Raw genomic sequence first — 20,685 nt, 5'->3', positions numbered from 1 at the left:
CCCTGAATTCTCTTTTATTTCTTTAAAACTCCACTGTCCACTGTCTATCCGAATGTCTGTCTGTCTGTCTGTCAGCCTGTCTTTCCTTCTTTCTTTCCAAACCTTAAATCAACATAAAAACATCCTAGGCTGCACTCACAATCAAGGCAAAAAATATGGCCGCCCCACTTGAAAGCTCACTGTGTAATCCCCCTCCTTGTCTATTAAGGGATTATGCGCCAAGTTTTCAAGTGAATCGGCCATATTTGATACACGGATCTGTTAGTGGTAAGTATAGGCCCATTAAAAAAAACTTAGCAACAAATTTTTACACTGAATGAAAGATGACCTATTATCTAGATCAAATTTTGATTTGATCTAGATCATTGTACTTGGCCAAAAGGGTGTGTAGTAATAAGTACCCCCCTCTCCTTCCCTAGCCGGGCAATGGGCCTGAACAACTTCTTTACTGGTAATTTTCATGAGGCAGGTGCTTTAGGACCTTGGTTCTAGGAAAACACAATAACAACTGCACGGTCCATCAGGACCCCAGAGATACATAAATGTGTTTTTTCTCCCGTTTGAACTCAATTTACCACAACAGCACTTAACGAAGGACAACAAAGGGCAAATATCTTCAATTAAATACGGTTATTAGATTGAGAGAGTGTTTTACTGGCCATTAAAACCAACGAGGCTCATCCAACGTTTACATGTTAGAGAAATTGGATTACAAGACTACGAAGAGAGTGCTTGCACACACAACTTTGCATGCTTAAAAAATTTATTGTAGGTCTTCATGCAGATTGTACCACAGGTCTCTGTATGGTCTAATGAAGTCTACTGGCTGTTTTATTAAGCTGACAATACACTTGCAAAAAAAAAAAAAAAAAAAACCTCCATATCATTTCTGTTACAGAGTCAACACAATATATGACTTATAGCCATTTTGAAAAGAACTGCACATTGACTTAGAATATTGCAATCAACCACCTGCCTCCTCAAGCTTGCAAGTATTAGACACTTTCTGAATAAAAAGTAGATTGAAGCTCTTAAGTGTTCTGTCCATGTTTCATGACGTTCATTTAGCTAACCACAAACTCTGGCAATTGTTGCTTGAACTCTGTGGATGTTCTGTAAGCAGTCAATGAAACCAAGCATGTGGCATTTCCTTGCTGTATAATTACTCCTTTTGTCGCTATCAATCTATTGCAGTAATGACAGCCTGTGGGAGTCAATTCACCTTTCAACAGTTAATGATGCGCATGTGCAGGTAACCAATTTCTGTTGGTCGTGCGTGCATGCCTATTTCCAGTGACGCATGCACAACCACATGCGACCAGCGGGAATGAGTTGAGTGCGCACGTATGTCACTGCAAATAGGTATGCACATGGGACTAGCAGAAATGGGTTAGCCACGCATGCACGTCATTATCTGTGGACAGGTGAATTGGCAGTAGAAGTATGTACTTTAGTTTGCTGACAGGGGGGTGCCAGGAACGTTTCTGTAGTTCAGATAGTTGGCAGAATTTAGTACGTGGCCATAGAATTTGGTGAACGGCTTAAATGGTTTTCCAGAATGAGGTCAGGGTTACAATCCCTTCAGCTGATTGCTCTACAAGATGCTGTGGGTACAGTTAATGTGAGGAAAAGCAATCAACAAAAGTATCATAAGTTATGAAAATATCAAAAAATAAATAAATTTTAAAAAATTGTAAACAGAAAAAAAAAAAAAAATAGAAAAATAGAAAACTAGACAAGAAACAGGCAATATATCTCTTTTGCCTCTCTCTTTATAATAAAGCTCATCCCTGCTTAGCAAATCTATGCATCAGAAAACAGGGAAGCGTGCTTGGTTGTTGGTTTTAGACTTCCCGTTCACTGATGACCAATTTCCTGTTCGTGTCCATTCTATTTGCCTGCTGGGTTAAGTGCTGTTCACACCACAATATATTTGGATCGAACATATGTCTAAAATTGTGAATTTTTGTCCTGACAACTGCTGTAAGCCATGGTACCCAATGTATGATGAAATTTTTTTGTATAAATCTTTAAAAAAATTTTTTTTTATTTCATTTTATTCATTTACTTTTTTCTGACACCTCCCCTAAAAAAAATAAAAAAATAAATAGGCACATTCACTACTCACTTTCCTAACCTACTTAAAAAGTACGAAAATCTTGCATAAAACATCTAATGTTCACTAATACAATGCTTTCCACAGAATAGATGACATTTCTATGCAATGCCAATACAGCACTGGCAATGTGATACTTACAAATGCCATCTCGGTATAGTATTTTTTCAATCCAGTAGCGTGTTAATAAGAGGAGAAAAAATAAGGACTCTGAGTTAGACAGGCAATCATCAGCTCAAACCGAGCAAATAAATGATTGTGGTTAGAGCAGCTTTGTCCCACTCTGGTCAATTTGATCAAATCAATGCACATAAGACAGGTGCGACATGCACATACATTGTACATATTCTACGAATAACTTCATAGCACTTCCGGTAATTTTTCTTACTTTTTTTTTCTCTGTACACTCCAACTGGCTCTTACAGGAACGGACTCGGTTGAATTTTTTTAAATACTAGCTCAAGCAATAAATAAATAAATGAGGAATGCTGAATGCCAGAATCAAACTGTTATATCAAGGCGCTTGGTTTATTGTGATTCCACCAATAATCTGCAGTTTGGCCCATTCCTCTAGTAATAGCAGGAAAGCTGTCCACTTTTTGTATTCCATTTAAAACCCTTTTTAGTTAACCTGTTCCCCTGTAGGTCCTTTTTCCTCCTTCATCCTCCCATCAGATAACATTCTGTATATTTTATTGGCTTAGAGTCAAATATTATAGAAAGAGCAGAAGATTACTGTAACCCTTACGCTCATGCCAGTTTTGCACTATATATCAATATATCCAAACAAATTCTTTGAATACAGTAACATTTTTCTGTAAAATTTTTTATAATAAATATACACACAACTGTGTGCACGCACACACTCACATGCATACTCACACATTTGAAAACGATTATATTTACAATTTATATCTTATTGCTTTGACAGATATTAGGTTAGACCGCATCACCAAAAATGCATGAATATCCCCAAGGCTATAAACAGTTAACAGCACTTCTGTTTTTATATATGGCATAACATAATTTCCCCTGCTGTCTATGCCCTGCTGGGCAACAAATTGGATTCATGTGGGCATTAGGGTTCAGCTTCTTGACAGGCTCGGGTTAAAAGTTGGCCAAGGTCTTAGACCCTGAGCTAACTCAACTTCCATATAGTCCACCTTACATCATCATAGTTGGCTACATTACATGCTATGGTATATTCTTCCAGTGCCCATTGAAAGATTAATTTCATATAAAGCAATGCCAGTATCTGGTGTTCTCTGAAAAACTGGTTTTTACTTTTGTTGGTACGGTTCTGAACAGTATTGCATATGGCTTATGGGGTGGACAGACTGAGTAACTTTAAACCCCCATTGCACCTTCAGCTTTATGAGGTTAATAATTTACTTTGATAGTGTCTTAAGTTTACAAATACCATCAGAGTCACTACAGGTCTTTGCCAAACACTTTCACTTTTAGCCCAGTTTATTGGGAGTCAAAGAATCTGCTGGTCCAGAGCTAAAATAACGGCCATGAACTGAACAAATTGACACAAATTGACTGGCCTGGTTTCAATTTTACTAGTATTTGGCATGGGGTCATTGTTAATGTTGCAGTCTGTAACTGTTCTCCTAAATTTCATAACCTGTTCAGTAACCTTCTTAAGGGAATGTATGAATACACAGATTATGCCTGTAGCTGTCACAGAAACCAAGTAATTACCACTTATGAAAATATATCATGGAGGAAATAAATGTATTTTTCAGAAGTTACCTCAGCATATCAATCATCATCTATGCAAACTGAACACATACAAAAAACATGAGCCCCACTCAGAATAGATGATCAGAGCAATAACTGATCCGCCAACTAAATATGGCCGACCACATTTCAAAAGAGATACCGCTGATTCCTGATGGTCTCCACACGCGCCTTAAAACGGCTTATATCTCGGCTTTGAGGTTTAATTACTAGGCCCCTGTAGCAATGACGTGTGTAAAGGCGGAGAGATCATCGAGAATCGGCAGCATCTCTTTTGAGGTATGGTCAGCCATATTTGGGTGGCGAATCAGTTAGTACTGGGATCATCTATTCTGAATAGGGCCATATACACTATCAAATAAAAACTACCATGCCAGAACAGCCATATATTCCTTTCAATTCTCTATAAAAATTCTCAGGTCTCTCAGAAAATTTCAAACTCAGGTGTGTTCACAGCAGGTACTCAATCAAGGCATACAGTTGTCAGTTACAGTCGTTCATCTTCTCAATCTTCTTAGAAATCTACAGGTATGGCTCTGTCTGAAGAATATTTCACCTGCTGGGGAAATGATTGCTAACATGTCCAGTTATGTTGTCCACAGACAGTAGCAATTTAGCTTCTGGATAACTGGCCTGCTGTCTGGGGTGAGGTACTAGGACTGTTATCATACCTGCCAAAAATAGTCTCTCTCTCTCTCTCTCTCTCTCTCTCTCTCTCTCTCTCAGTGTGTGTGTGTGGGGGTGGGGGTGGGGAGGGGGGAGAGAAAGAGAGATAGAGAGAGTGTCTGAAACTGGTTAAGAACAAGCTTTTACAGGGTACTGGATTCCCCACAAATCATACTATATTTATTTTATGGCTAAATCTCTCTCTCTCTCTCTCTCTCTCTCTCTCTCTCTCTCTCTCTCTCTCTCTCTCTCTCACACACACACACACACTCACACACACACACACACACACGCACACACACATTAACCCCCCCCCCCCCCCATCTCATCCAACTCTCTCCATCTCAACACTGTCTGGTCAAACAACCTCACTTGACTGTGTTCATCTAAATCAATCAATCACCATTAAAGCCAGGTAATTAAATGCTGCAGCGCGGCCCGCTTATCATAACAACGAGAGGCACTAATCATAATGAAATGGCTAAAAGCTGTAATTTCCCTCTCTATGGAAGTTAAATGCCCAAAGTCCTAGGAAAATTCCTGGAAACCCCAGGGGCCCCCCTAAACGCATACAGACTATCTAAATGGCCATCGTGGAAAATTTTTTCTAAACGTTGTTGCAATCGCCAATTTATTGATTCGGCCTTTCCAGAAATTATAATCTATTCTGTTGCAAGAGGTAGATGGGTTTGTGGAATAATACGTCTATTAATGAGATTATTGTCTTCGCTTTGTGGAAAAGAAAATCAGTAGACCAAGATAAAGACGTCCTCAATGTCATTATCATTAAAAGAGATACTAGTAGTGCTTCAATATTGAGATAAAAACACTGAATTCCATTCAGTTTTCTTATCCTTGGCTCTCATTTGGCATTTACCACCAAATTTAATGATCATATTTTTCAAAGACAGAATAATCTGCCAACTGACTGACATAAATATTAACTCTCACTGACACTCACAAGACACAGTAATGCCTTATTAATAAAAAGAAATTTGATTTTGCCAAAAAAATACCTTCTCAGCCTAACCAAAGCAAGAACCCAATTTCAAAAAGGAAAATTGAATCCAAGAAACCCCCGTTTCTAGACTAGTACACTTGAAAGCCTTTTTCTTCCATGGCCAAATTACCATCAGACAAACAGACATGCAAACACTGCCACTAAAACATCATCTAAGACATAAATTCCTTTCTGATTGTCGGCCATCAAGGCTCCCTTGGCAGTTTCCATAACAACGATCAATAAAACCAGCAGAGAGCATAAAGTGTGCGGAGGAAGGTTGTTACAAGCTCCCAGCCACCTCGATGTGGTGTTCTAGAAGAGTAAATGTATGTTTCTCGCTGTAAAAATCTCCCCGACAGTGTGATACATGCTATTAGACCACCGTTCACATGTCACTGCCAGAAACCTAGAGGGAGCCATTTTCACTGTTTTTATGTACATGTATGCACAGTCTATGTCTTCTGGTTCTAATGATAGAACATGAAGGCTATTCAGATATTCTGATTGAATGAAAGAATAAATGGACGAATAAACAATGCAATGAAAGGGGTAAATAAAATACAAGAAATGCAGACAGACAAACAGACAGAAAGTGTCAGACAGACAGACAGACAGGCAGAAAGGCAGAAAATGACAGACAGACAAATGTGAATGATCAGACAGACAGACAGACAGACAGACAGAGACAAACAGCTGGTTAATTAGACAGACAGATACACAACACAAGTAGAAAGGCAGACAGACAGGCATATTTTTCTAGGAGAATTTTACACTAACAATACATCCACCATAAGCCTATCCCATCCTGTATTCTAACCCTTAGCCAGCAGAAAGATGCCAATATTTTTCTTACAACCAGCTGATCCATTCACAGCTGAGAATTGGGATGAACATCAAAATATCACTTTAGAAACATGTTCAGTCAATCCATACCGTCTCTATGGAAGCAATTCTCATATGTTGCATTTGTTAAAGTGTGGATCAGTCAGAGCATAGAGATAAGGTTGGCAGAATCCCATGCTAAATATCAATGCTGAGGTCTGTGTGTGTGCCCTAAAATGTTGGGATTGACAGCTTGAAGTGGTGGGCAGAAATACAAGAAAATAGATACAACATTGTTTGCTTTTTATCATTTATTTATTTATTTATTTATTTATTGTGGAGGGTGTTCAATGTTTAATGGATAAGTTGTTCATTAATGTGTGCATGTGTGTGTGTGTGTGTGTGTGTGTGTGTGTGTGTGTGTGTGTGTGTGTGTGAGAGAGAGAGAGAGAGAGAGATGTGTAGGCTACAGGACACACAAATCAAAAATAAATAGAAAAAGACAGACAGATACAAAAAGAAAAAAAAAGGCTAAATATTTGTCTGGGTTCTGACCTCTTCTGCACAGTTAGTAAATGATTGTTTGACTGCCCTTGGCAAAACCAATGTTGTGTCTAGTACTTCACCATCCTTGCAGCGTTCAGATAAAACAACACGGTAGGGAAACAGTCTTGTATTTCAACAGGATTATATTCTTAGCAAAATACCCTACAGCTTTTGGTCAGCCAGTTTTTTAGGGAGAGTGGTCTCTTTAATTGGTTGTATTTTTTTCTTGTGTGTTTTTCACAGTGTAAGTGTCTGGGTGTGGATTTAACACTTTTTAGTCAGTCAATTCTGGTGTGTGAAAAGCCTAAGGAGATCATCTCACCCTGAGTACTTGAGTCCTATTTTTTTTGTATTTTTTTTTCTTTTTTATTTCATAGCCAATATTTCCAAGCAAAACAATTGTTCCAATATTTTAAACCCCCCCCCCCCAAAAAAAAAAAAGGAAAATAAAAAATCAACATGTCACCAGGCACTATTATTTATTGACTTGACAAAATCCAGATAAATTGCTTTTTGACACAGGACATAACAGCCAATGACGCAAAATTCACTTTGCATCCTGATCATAGACTCAATTTCTGCTGTTCCTTTAATTTCATAATTTGAAATTGATTTAATCTAACTTGCTTTATAATTTGTGGGCTTTCTGCCAAGCACTAAATTCTCTGGATAGTGCCTAGATACAGGGACAGGACCCGCTAAACCAAACTGTCAAAGAAACTGCTTGTTTTCAAGCCTTTTTTTTTCTTCTTCGTGATCGCATTTCCAATCTCCTTTGTTTATCTATTTTCATCTTTCCTATGCAATGATAAAGCAATATTCTTTATGATTGCTAGACTGGATAATGGTCATTTTCAATCTGTAATTCATCTATATTTAGTAATCTGATACAGCCTTTATTTGATTTATAATAGCAGAAAGAGAAAACAGTGGAAATAATGATAAAAAACCCTGATTTCCCTCAATCATAATAAGATTACAAATTAACCTAATGTGATAAATCGTGTGCCAGCTTCTTTTTTTTTAGAAATCTTAATTGGGTTGCATTCTGCTAAGCAAGGAGAAAATGAATCAATACATCTGAAGTTAAGACATTTTGAATAGCTACAATGGAATGAGTTGTTCTAACTTGAGCTTATTTTGAAGCTCATGTTTAAAATCTTTTTCATTTCTTTTTATTTATTTATTTTTACATTTATCAATATTTAATTAATTTTATTTATTAACTTATCTGAAGTTAACACATTTTATTTAAACAGAATACTAGTAAAATAGAATGAGGTTTTAACTTCAGCTTTATTTATAATTTACTTATTTTTTATCCATTTATATACTTATTTTGCTAGTACCCAATAAATAATAAAGTCTTGAACAGCAATTCACATTTAATCTGTTAGTTGCTATATCAAAGCCAGGTAAGACACTAAATCTGCTTGATAATTTTAAAAACTAGCTTGTAACCTTACTGTCCTCACCCTTAAAGCCACCATAAGACAGCTTAAAAATGCTTTAAAATTATCTTAAATTTCATAAATTTGTTCAGTTTCTGGCCACCATTTTCTGCTTCAGGTCAGAAGACGTTTTACCCCAGGAAGAGCCTGTAGGCCAAAAAAAAAGTTTTATTGGGGAAGACAGGCTCAGAAAAAGATGTGACTAAGACCCCATTCCCAGAGATTAGATCGATCCAACTAGATCGACCTAACTCCCTGGGGGTTCATGCTAAATAGCCGTCAGCCGAGCGGGCACGAAAGTTAATTACCCCCTTACAGCTTGTAGTAGGCAAGACGGACATTTAAGCCAGATTATCTGACAGTAATCTAGTGAGACTCCCCATGGGGATAGATCAATCTAAAACCTATGGGAATGCCCCCTAAGTATGACTAAGTATACATGTACTTCTGAAACGGCAAGAGTGGCTACCCAGACACAAGCTGGCAAAGTGCTTCAAATACAATACACACATCCTGTGAAGGTTACCCTAATACAATGGGATTTTAATGACTAAAGATGAGACATTAACAGACTCTATCAGTATATTCCAGGGAAAATGACAGTAATCTTCAATTCCAAATATATTTGAAATCTCTCTTAAAGAGAAATAAAAGGTCAGTTTACTGCATCTGTTCCGGTTTTTCTCTCTCTGTGGACTGACTATATAGCAGATCAGTATCTGGATAAAATAGTCTAACCAGCTGGTCACTTTTGCCATTTTTTCTCTTTGTGGAGTTCTGAACAAGTTTAGAATGATGTCATTCCTGCACTCCCCCCCCCCACCCCCAGTTTGATGTATTTCAAGACCAAGGTCAAAACTTAAAACCATTTTTAACAACTTGCCAAGACATGGAAGGACCAGCTTTTATTAATTAAAAAAAAAAAAATGTTTGATAATAGTGAAATTTTCTCCATTTCTTTTGATAATTACAGACATACCTAAACCAACATTTTCTTAACCCTCTGTCACAAATAAACAGGTGGAACACAGCCAAGAGGAGGAAGAATTTCTGCCCTGAATACTAATAGAAAGAGGAGACCAGAGCTGAGAAGTTAGATAAAGCACCTGCCTGACAGCAGAAGTGCACCAGTATTGTCCAGTATTGTCTAGTACTTTACAGTGGGAGAGGGGCTTCAGATATCTACACATACTGCATCCATATGATTTTAAAGTATATTTTTATACTGTTTTATACTGTAAGATTCTATGAACATCTTTCTTAACAGAATCCACTTTCCTAAATTAGGGTGGAGGGGTGGGTGCTTCTTTTTTTCTTTGAGTTGATTGAGGAGGAATGGTCTTCATTATTCAGAATTATTTTGCTTCTCTCTCTCTCTCTCTCTCTCTCTCTTTTTTTTTTTTCTCTCTCTCTCTCTCTCACACACATACACAAACACACACAGAGAGATAATTTTATAACTTCCCCAGTTAGCATCATGTCATGATGTGGGCTTTATGAAGTCATAACTTCCTAGCTCTAGTCCTAATAGCCATAGCCTGGGAGTGTTATAATGGCATCAGAACTAATTTCTGGTTACATAAAACAAGATTTAGGCCAAATGTATAAACACAGAGAGAATAATATTATAGTAAGTCTAGAGGTTAGACAAACCATTTCTGGGATTCTAGCTGAAAAAAGGCAATCGCATAATTTTTAGGCATTATCCCAAGGTGCTTGTAGTTACTATCAATCACTATGACATAGTTCAAATAAAAAAAAGAGAAAATCAATGTTTTGCAGGCCTGTAGCCAGAAATTTACAAGGGGGAGAGGGGGGGGGGGGGAGGTGGAGCAGGTGTTTTTTCCAAAAAAAAAAAAAAAATGAGTACCTTTCAGCCAAAACATCACAGAATCTAGATAATATCTTAAATCAAAGCAAACATTCACCTTTCCAAAATTGCATTCTTATTGAAACCCCCAACCCCTCTCCCACCCCCTTTCCGGACCTGTCTTGCAACCCTTTCTTTTTTGCTTAATATAAAGCTGCATGAATTTCTTGCATTTTCTATGAACGCAAAAAGGAAATCTCTGAGCATACTTAATCACTTTGATTCATAAACAGTTAAAGGGATAATAACTCTTCGTATGAGATCTATATTTCACAATAAAAACATTGTGAACAACTCATAGAAATATAATATATTCTGTTGTACCACAAAAACAGCAGTTATAGCTATTATTCTGATATCTGAGCTTGTCTTTAGATCACATGACCTCCATTGATGGCTGTACTCAGTTATAATCTCTTAAGAGATTTTAACAAAAAACCAAACTTTTTAGAAAAAAACCAGGGACTAACTTTGAATGTAAAAATGGATTCATTAACCATTGGTAAGTATGGGAAACTTGTTGTTTACTCCAGGAAAATTCATTTTTTGCCCAAAACGAAGAGTTATTATCCCTTTAAAGATTAGCTGCAAACTGGCTCTAACAGTAAGCATAATATATATCATAATATTCCCAGTAGGATAAAGTCGTAAACTTTTGAACTCACTGCAGAGTCTGTAAGACTGAATAAAAATCAATAAATAAAATTGATGAGGATGATATCAGATGTTATTACACCACATAGATGAGAACAGTAACAGACAGGACTTCAATGGAATTAGACAGAAATATATAATTTTTGGACAAAACCATGTACTGAACCCAAAAATTAAATAACTGATGAGGATGATTTCGTTATTATCCTACAATAAATCAGGGCCAAAGCAAACAGTAATTTCAAATTAAATTTGACTGAATTTTATGATCTCACTATCAGACATTCTAAACCTCACATTGGACTAGATGCAAAACCTGAATGGCCAAAATTACATGCAAATTAAATTTGACTGGATTTTACGACCTCTCTTCCAGACATTCTAAACCTCACATTTAAGCAGATGCAAAAACTGAATGGCCAAAATTACATGCAGATGGCGTAATATATACCACAACGGATATCGAGAACATAAGACCCAAATGCGGCGTATCTCCAATACACGCACGCCATGCATAAATGCATGTAACATACCATGCATAAATGCATATAACACACCATGTATAAATGCATGTATTAACAGCATGTCTGGATATTTTGTTTTTCGGACATCCACCAAAGCATTAGTAAGATCTCCACCACATGCCAGCTTTGTACTGTACTTATGTGTCATGTATATATAATGTGTGTCACATGCAGGTTTATCACTGGAGATGATCTATTACTTACTAGTACAATGTTATAAATTTAATAGCTCAGATAGCACAATTACCACAAGTTACAAACATGAATATCATTTCAGAGTTATTTTACTGCAGTGGACAACTCTAAGGGGGAGGGGGTTCTTTTTCTAAAGACATGGACTTTTACCCCCTTGTTTTATTTAAGTGGACACAAATATGGACATAATGTGGAATTCAAGTTCAAATTTTCAATCAGAGTGAGCCTTTAGAGTGGGTTTCTTTCTAACCCCTTATCTATGGCAGTTTTGACCTGATATATTAATAAGTTTTCATAAATGTGACACATAAAAGTCACAGTCACACTTTTTTCAAAACTTCCCCTCTTTTTCTTTGCCATTGCCAGTTAAAATACCCTTTAACTTCAAACTCTCCTGACAACCTTGCTGTCCTTGACACAAATGTGGGTCTACACACACAGTACGCCCCCTAATCTTAACTTAAATAAGGTCAATATATGAGGTCAACCATCAAGCCCCGATGATACTTAAAAGATAATAGATACCCTGACCTATCTCAATAAATAGTAAATAGTTTATATATGGACAGCTAATGATCATCTATCTCATTTCAGTCATGAAAAGAGGGCTTGTGGTACAAGTTGATGAGTTTTTTTATTGTGGGTTCACCAACTTACTAGTACACCCCCAAAGCCCATGGCTGTATAATACCTGGGTACACTCTCCCCCCTTTCCTTCCCTGGGGTGGGGGGGAGGGGTTGAAGAGACAGATGTATAATACCAAAGTACACAAATACACTGCCTTGGGGGGGGGGGGATTGAAGAAATCACCCTTTTGAACAGAAAAGTTCCAAACGTTGATCTAGTCTCTATGGTCTTCTCAAGTAAGATCTGGGGAGGGGGGGGGGTTAAAGAAGGAAGGAAAAATAAAAGACCCCTCCCCCCTCCCTACTGAAATTGCATGCCACTGGCCTGGCATAAACTCAGGGGGGGCAGTGTAAGGTCTCACCAACAAACCACTGCCAACACATTTCTCCTCTGTTACACACTTTAATGGAACAACCTGCTACCAGAGGCTTTATCAGTCTTTGAGCAATAACTCTGAGAAACCATTCCATCCTTGATAAAGCCATGCAGCTGAGAACAAAAAAACTGTTCTGGGATTAATCTAGAATTCAGGACGAGAAGAACCTAGTATCTTTTTCAAGGAAGGGTTTTATCTTTTCATGACTTTGAATCTTTGTATTCCAAGGAGAGAGCAAATGCAATTTTCTCTATAATGAGTTCCTTATTGGAGCATTATGTTACATCAGGCATGTACTAAGAGCGAGCAAGAGCAAGAGAAAGAAAGAGAGAGAGAGAGAGAGAGAGAGAGAAAGAAAAGATTCTACATCAAGTTAATATCAAAGACAATCTCTTTTATGGTGATTGTCTGGTTCCTTTCTCTGTTTTCCACTTATATAGGTTTCAGCACACTGTCAGACACACCATATTGTACATTCCAGCAATTTATTTTTTCCTCTCAACCGAATGTTCTCAATAATACAAATATGCAGCAAGTGTACATCCACAGGTCAGATTATGAAACAGACTCGTTACATCATGATCAATTTCAAAATGTCATACAGCCCACTTAAATAATTATGTCATTTTCAGTCATCACCATCATTATCACTATCTGATCCAATAACTGCATGCACAATTACTCACTCAGCAGGAGACCCACCAGCTCCCCCCCCCCTTTTTTTTCCCATATTAACAGTGCACACAAAAATGGTGGTTCTTTATGCCAAGTTACATAGGCAGTATATAAAAATATGAAAATATTTTGCACTTGTTTCCCTTTCAGTATTGGGCAGCCATATAGTGTATACAAAAAAATTATAGTCTGTGAAAGTGATACATCAATAATAACAACAAACTGATATCAACAATAAATCATTCATGAACATTAAGCCATTTAAGGGTACAGGATTATGCACAGGTGATTTTTCTCCTTTCATCGAAAAAATAAAAAGCACACAGGGAGAAATGATTAAGTGGTCTGAGCATTCGATTGAGAGGAAAAAATAAATTGCATCCTGTATGCCAATGACATAAATAATTACATGTTTAAAATATAACCCTTGATAATTATTCATAGACGGGATCAGTGAATACAGACCAGTTTCTTAAAGGTCATTCTTACCACAAAAACATACAAAAACAACCAAACAAACACAAACTTAGGAATAAAATCGAGTGTGTTGATTGTGCACCTTCGGGGCACGGTTACCCTAATGGCCTGGCATAATGAAGATTAATCTAGGGCCCGAAATGAGTATAATGGAATGTCACAGCGCACCTGTATGACGTCACAGTCACTCACCTGTCCTTGTCGTGGGTCCCGCTTGGATGATACAGAACGGTCTGGCAGTCTTTCATGTCCACCACGCATTGTTTCCCTATGTCCACCTCTGAAAACGAAAAAGAAATTCACGCCATGAGTTTTACACCGAGAAAAAACCATCCTCAGAATTTTCGCGAAATCGATGAAGAAGACTCAGCCCACCTCTTCGATTGAACGGGCGAACTCGCACCGCTACTTTGACTTTATCCGTCATTTTATGCTTATTCCTCCCTCGATTCGTCTCCGAATCGAACACGGAGAAGAAAATGATATTCCCTTTGTTCTCAGTGGCTTAAACACCTCGGCAATGACTGTTAACCCTGATCATTTTACATAAGTTCACAAAATAAACAGTGACAGGACCGTCTTGCTAAGGTGAGCGCCATGTTTAACTTGAATGATCATCCGGGCACTTTCCTTGCACGGACATAGCCGATGACACTTCGGCTGTCTACGGCAATGACTCACGTCTATAACATTAAGTGTCAAAGTGACCCCTATAATCAAGCCATAAGTTTTGGCACATTTCCTTCTCCATTTTATGTCTAGAATTTCATGGTTTTGGAGGTTTGAAGACAGTAAAATAGTGTAAAAAAGAAAGAAAGAAAAAAAGGATATCTCAGCTAAAAGCGAACCATTGTAAAACCTGTCACGAAGAAAAAAATCATCAGCCCCAAAAGATTTATTTGACTGATCAAAATCTAGATATGTTCTCAAAATAGTCAGTACAGAAACATTTCATGTTTGGACGACAAATATAATATTGGTAAATGCATTCTCCAGTCTTTCCTTTTTCCTCTCTTACTGTTATAATTTCCATGAAGTGATGTAATCAATTTTCTTAAGGAGGGTTCAATAATAATAAGATGTCTGCATTGGTTGTGTGGTTAAGGATCTTGTAGACGCAGGAGCCAGTGACATTTTTTGTGGCGTGCCCATTTTTCTCATTTTGATTAAAAAGCACCGAATCGAAGACAGATCTATTAAATTTCACGAAAAAAAAGAAAGGCGTGACGTTTGCGTCTCAGTTACATTTTTTAATCTAAAATGATGAATGAGGAGATAATACGGCGCATGCCATGAGAGAGAGAGAGAGAGAGAGAGAGAGAGAGGAGGTAAAATCTGGCGGTGATGCCCTCACCGTCTGTTATCTGAGTATCGTTTTAATGGTCGTAAACTAGCCGAGATGACAGCATAACCTACAGTACGACGCACCATACAATATGAAGTTTTGTGCTGCAGCAGTTGAGCGTGAATCGACGGATGTGTTCTTTTCCTCCACTAGCCAGCAATGCAATATAAAAGCCGTTTGGTGAAATGCGATGCGTCTCATCTACCGAAACGAGTGAATTTTGGGACAGTAAGACCATTTTAAAATAAATTAACAATCTCTCTCTCTCTTTTTTTTTTTTTTTTTTTTTTTTTTTTTTTTTTTTTTTTTTTGCATGCGTATCAATGAAGTTTTTGTGTCGAATGCTGATCTATTACTCGGCCTACAGCACGTTCATTGAATTGCTTTTTAAGCAATTAATAACTTACGTTCTTCCTAAAGACCCTAAAGACTGCGACGAAGTATATTAGATGCGTATCCAAAAAATCTTTCTGTTATTTAAGTAAGTTTTTACAGAAAACTACGATCGGCTCGACAATCCTTTACACTCAGAAACACACATAGTAGGCCTATAATTATATGCATTTTTGAAAGCATTTATTTACTTCAGAGAAGATATACAATTTTATGACCCTAAATAAGCGAGCAGAGCAAAAATCTTCTCCATCAAAGATGACACACTAAACAACTGTAACAAACTGCAATAGGCATTTAGAAAATATTACTTGAAGACAAAAATGACAATTTCTTAATAATTTAAAATCTATTTTTGGAAAAGTCTGTATATTTGTGAACTGTACCAATTACTTCGCGACAGTTCTCCTGCGTAAAAGTTAATATATAGATAAAAAGTTTATATTTGGGTGTTTCTCCCTGTGAATAGGTACAATGGCAAATGATATGAGACACTGTCTGAATTTGATTATAATACATATGCAGGGGCAGATCCAGGATTTATTGAAGGGGGGGGGGGGGGGTCCGCGGATGTGACGCCAACCTTGCCCCCTGGAATGGGGTTCGGGGCCTCCTGAAGGGCCTCGAATTTTTTTTTTTTAGTAATTTAGAGGGCGAAAGGTGCCATTTGGTACGGTTTAGAACTATGATTCAGCTACTCAAAATTCTAATTGCAAGTGTGATTTTTTTTCAGAAATTAAAGGGGAAGGGGGGGGAGTCAGGACCCCCCCCCCCCCCCCAACACCCCCATAAATCTGCCACTGCTGTGGATGGCATTTGGGGGATTTTCAAATCAATGAAGTGTACCGTTAAGGTTGATAATTTTGTAGTTACTTTTAAACAATAACTTATTACTTGTCATTATTAATAAAAAAATCTATTTAATGCCATTTGAGTTTATTTAAAAAATAAAAATAAATAAAGTTTAATTTCATAGATAGGCCCCCTATTAGGTATCTTGTTAATAAATGTTTTAACACATGCAAAATGATGAAGGTAACGTATACCCAGCTTACACAGAATGTTTGGAAAACTGGGTTATATATTGGTTAGACCATTAACAAGTGTTAAGAGAAAGTTATTCTAACGTTCTACACTGCCACTGTCATTATCATTGATCCGAGAAAAGTTGTCAGCAAGTTGTATATTAACGTATATAAATTTTGATGAAATTTACAATTTATGCATTTTTGTTAATTTTAGCAAAAACAATTTGCGCAACTTAAATCATCCCATCGAGTATTAAAACGTTCTTACAATGTTATAAAAATAAAAAGATATGTGTCGATTATATTTACCAATAAAGCAAGCAGTAGTAGTCGCACCATACGCTGTCCGTATAATGTTGGACAAGGTCCTGCGTCATACGCTGAAAAGCTTTTTTTTTTAAATTAAAAATAGACTTCAATTATGTAATAATATTTATCAAAATTATTAAAAAGGTGTTTTCAAATAATCCTGATAGTTGATTGGCTTTTGCGATGAATTAATGGATTGTTTGAACTTCATTTTAGAAAATTCATTCAAATGAATTGCTTACAAGGTCAGCTAACACAGGAGTAGTGAAAAGGTTTAGCAGTAACGACTTTGAAGCAATTAAGGTACCCCACGGTCATCTGATAGACAAGTTGGGGAGTCCAATTGATTAGAGGGGTGACAGGTGGGGCGAGTCCATTGCATTAAAGGGGTGACAGGTGAGGCGAGTCCATTGAATAAAAGGGGTGACAGGTGGGGCAAGTCCATTGCATAAAAGGGGTGACAGGTGGGGCGGGTCCATTGCATTAGAGGGGTGACAGGTGGGGCGAGTCCATTGCATAAAAGGGGTGACAGGTGGGGCGGGTCCATTGCATTAGAGGGGTGACAGGTGGGGCGAGTCCATTGCATTAGAGGGGTGACAGGTGGGGCGAGTCCATTGCATAAAAGGGGTGGCAGGTGGGGCGAGTCCATTGCATAAAAGGGGTGGCAGGTGGGGCGAGTCCATTGCATAAAAGGGGTGACAGGTGGGGCGGGTCCATTGCATTAGAGGGGTGACAGGTGGGGCGAGTCCATTGCATAAAAGGGGTGACAGGTGGGGCGAGTCCATTGCATTAGAGGGGTGGCAGGTGGGGCGAGTCCATTGCATAAAAGGGGTGGCAGGTGGGGCGAGTCCATTGCATAAAAGGGGTGACAGGTGGGGCAATTTGATTCAGAGAACATGAATTGAAGAAATTGCTTTATTATACCCCATAGAAGTCAAATTTTTTGCCAATTTCAGCTGTATCCATTAAAAAATTAACTTGATTTAAGCTTACATTAGAATCATTACACCTTTTCATTATCACGTTCAAATATCAAATTAAGTAGTTTAACTGAGAAAAGGTCGCCAAATTTAAACAATTCACGATGGCAAAAGCCAAAACCTGCCAAAATGGGACCCTCCCGATATAAGTAAATGCAGGAAAACTTATATTCAAACGAATTAGTTCCATATGCTTAAGAACAAAATTCTCATGTGAAATTTTATAAAAACCAGGATTGTAAATTTATATAAATTGGAACTATATATTGGAAACGATTTAAGATATATTATTTCAGTGCGCAGAAACAGCTTGGAGGGGTTATTTAGAAATTACTGGCTATTTTAGAACTATTTAAAATTTAGATACCACAGAAAACCGCCGACCACAAAAACATCGACATTATTTACAGATCAGATTGAATTTAAAAGTCCTCAAACACTAAAAATAACTCATTTTTTAAATTTATTGCCACTATCCTTATCATGAAAACTTCATAACAAAGTAAAAAATAAAACGCCAAATTACAAAATATTTTTTATTGAGTTTTCATATAATAGATGTACGAAGGAGCGTGAGTTCCTGTGTGTAAAACAAAGGCTAGACTTCATAGGCTGCTTTCAGGCGGATGCTGTGCAGAATCTCGTTGACCTTCTGAAAAGATAAAAAAATGTTTACAAATTTGAACTAAACCGTTTCATTTTTAGGGTGGGTGAGGTTATTTCTACGACCGTTAATATATTACTCTTGATATTTTAAGTTATAGCACGTGTTGAAGTACATGTTGACGCATTTCAGAGAAAGAGATCATTTAGAAATTCTTTTCGAAAATTATAACAAATATATTGAACTTATATATTAAGTTTTCATGCAGTGAGTCGTGTAATGGATGGACAGCACACGGCACAATGGGGACGACAGCTGTGTAAAATATGTATCTGTTAATCAATGTGTAATGAGCACTCGAAATCCTTGGATCAGAAGCTCAGAACGGTGACAAGCATCATCCAAATTAATTTATTTGGGTGGTAATACTTACATTGAAATACACACGACATTTTAAATTAGGTCAAAATATTCAAAATAATTGTCAAGGCCAGGGCACACAAAATGTTCAAACAGAGGGTTACAAAATGCAGGGGATTTCAAACAAACTTAAGTTATCATCAAAAGTCAGATGAATGCGCCGTTTAACCTGAACATTTGGAGTCCCAATGCACGTAAGCAATAATTCTCCCATTCTGAGTGACAAACAAGTAATAATGGAAAAATAGTAAAAGGATTCCTGTCATAAAATTTTGTCGTAAATATTTTTCTCATTTTTCTGCCCCGTTAGTATTTAATGGCTATGGTTGATGAAGAAATAGTAATACTCACAAACATACATTTGCTTCCACGCCTTATAAAAGCTCGACCTTTTGTCTGCCCCACACATACTGTTGCGTCTACACCCGACTCTGTCTAACTGCCAAGTGAGCATTCGGGAAGACAGCTCGCGCTACGATGAATAACTTGTTGTTATGCAAATAACAACAGGTATAGCTCATTTTAGGTGAGGGGCTGTTACTGAAACTGTTCACGAATGTTCAATAAACCCGCTGTTGATACTTTCATGTGCTCAAAGTCGTGCAAATGTTCGATGTTACATATGATACTCTACAAGGCCAAAAAATGTCTAACTGGGCTAGGAACCGTAGTCCGCTTCCCATTACTTTGTACAGGTGACATTCGTCCATATAGGCCTACTAACCCCAATACTCCAAATTAACCCTAACCTGTACACCTGTACTAATCATATGGGAGCCCAGACTTCCATTCCTAGGACTTTCATTCCTGTTACACCTGTTTCCCGTATGTGAAAATTATTCTGAAAAAATCAGCATTGGGTGTCTTTCTTCACACACACACACACACACACACACACACACACACAAAAAAAAAAAAAAAAAAAAAAAAAAAAAAAAAAAAAAAAAAAAAAACTGACCCTCACCTCTAAATCCGCCACTGATAGGCTACTAAGAGCATTTAGGCAGTGCAAGAAGTTATAATGAGACTTTATAACTTCTTGGGCAGTGGTTGGCAAGGTCGCAATCGCTGTCGGCCCAACGTTGAACTGCAAACCGCAAGAGCGGTGCGGATTATATAGAACCCTCAGACTGTCGGGGTACATTTAAGTACCCGAAATTACCAACTTGTGATGGAAGGCTTAACTACTACACTTTTAGTGTCCGTTATCATTATAACTATCCTTATCATCATAATTTCATAACAAAATAAAAAGTCGAATTGCGAAAGGATTTGCTCAGTTTTCATGTTATAGATCCACGATTTATTTTATTTTATTTTATTTATTTATTTATTTATTTATTTATTTATTTATTGCTTGTCTGATGTTCAGGGTCAGCTAGCACGAAAGAAATTAGTTAATGATATAACTTTTTGAGATCTCTTGCTAAAAAAGAAACGGTGATAACACAACCAATTTCATTTGCAGAGGGAGGGGTTACCATGACCGTTTATATATTCCTCTTGATATTAAAAGCCATATTAGAGTTTAAAGAATAAAAGTTAAATAAAAGTTTCAGAGAAGCGCAAGAGATCTCTCTCTAATTTGTTTGAACAATCAAGTTTTCATTAAGTTGGTCGTGTGACGCATGGGCAACATGGTACACTAGAGAGACAAAAGATCAATAAAAAGGCCTTTTTAGAAATAAAAATTCCTCTTAAAACTACATCAAATTTCGTTTAATGAGACTTTTGTGTTGTTAAATTTAACTATAAAATTTGACTTTTGAATTGATACACTTTTACGGAACACATTCGAAGTTATGCGTATAACCGATGACACATGTAATTTACTCATACAATACGTATCTCTGGCGG

The 20,685-nt window shown here is 37.2% G+C and overlaps 1 protein-coding gene and 1 long non-coding RNA gene across 8 annotated transcripts in view; both read right to left on the bottom strand.

The window, feature by feature from the left end:
* LOC106157133 (kinesin-like protein KIF13A) overlaps positions 1 to 14,376 on the bottom strand; it is a 112,275-nt gene extending 97,899 nt beyond the window's left edge. For all 7 annotated transcript variants that reach the window (XM_086994310.1, XM_086994314.1, XM_086994315.1 and 4 more), the window contains exons 1-2: positions 14,125 to 14,376; positions 13,942 to 14,029 (exon numbers count right to left, since the gene is read on the bottom strand). In XM_086994310.1, the coding sequence (XP_086850436.1) occupies positions 13,942 to 14,029; positions 14,125 to 14,176 (140 nt within the window). In that variant the 5' untranslated portion in view covers positions 14,177 to 14,376. The remainder of the gene's footprint in view (positions 1 to 13,941; positions 14,030 to 14,124) is intronic.
* Positions 14,377 to 18,326: 3,950 nt separating this feature from the next.
* Positions 18,327 to 19,739, bottom strand: LOC147760323 (uncharacterized). Its single transcript, XR_015335640.1, has 2 exons — positions 19,180 to 19,739; positions 18,327 to 18,456 (listed from the first exon to the last, which is right to left on the bottom strand). It is a non-coding gene; the product is annotated as an uncharacterized LOC147760323 (long non-coding RNA).
* Positions 19,740 to 20,685: the final 946 nt, after the last annotated feature.

Source organism: Lingula anatina, chromosome 8, assembly GCF_051362555.1.
Source record: "Lingula anatina isolate TDL-2025a chromosome 8, LinAna3.0, whole genome shotgun sequence".
Classification (NCBI taxonomy): Eukaryota; Metazoa; Brachiopoda; class Lingulata; order Lingulida; family Lingulidae; genus Lingula; species Lingula anatina.
The sequence above is the reverse complement of the archived record's forward strand: the minus strand, read 5'-3'. Positions and strand labels throughout refer to the sequence as shown.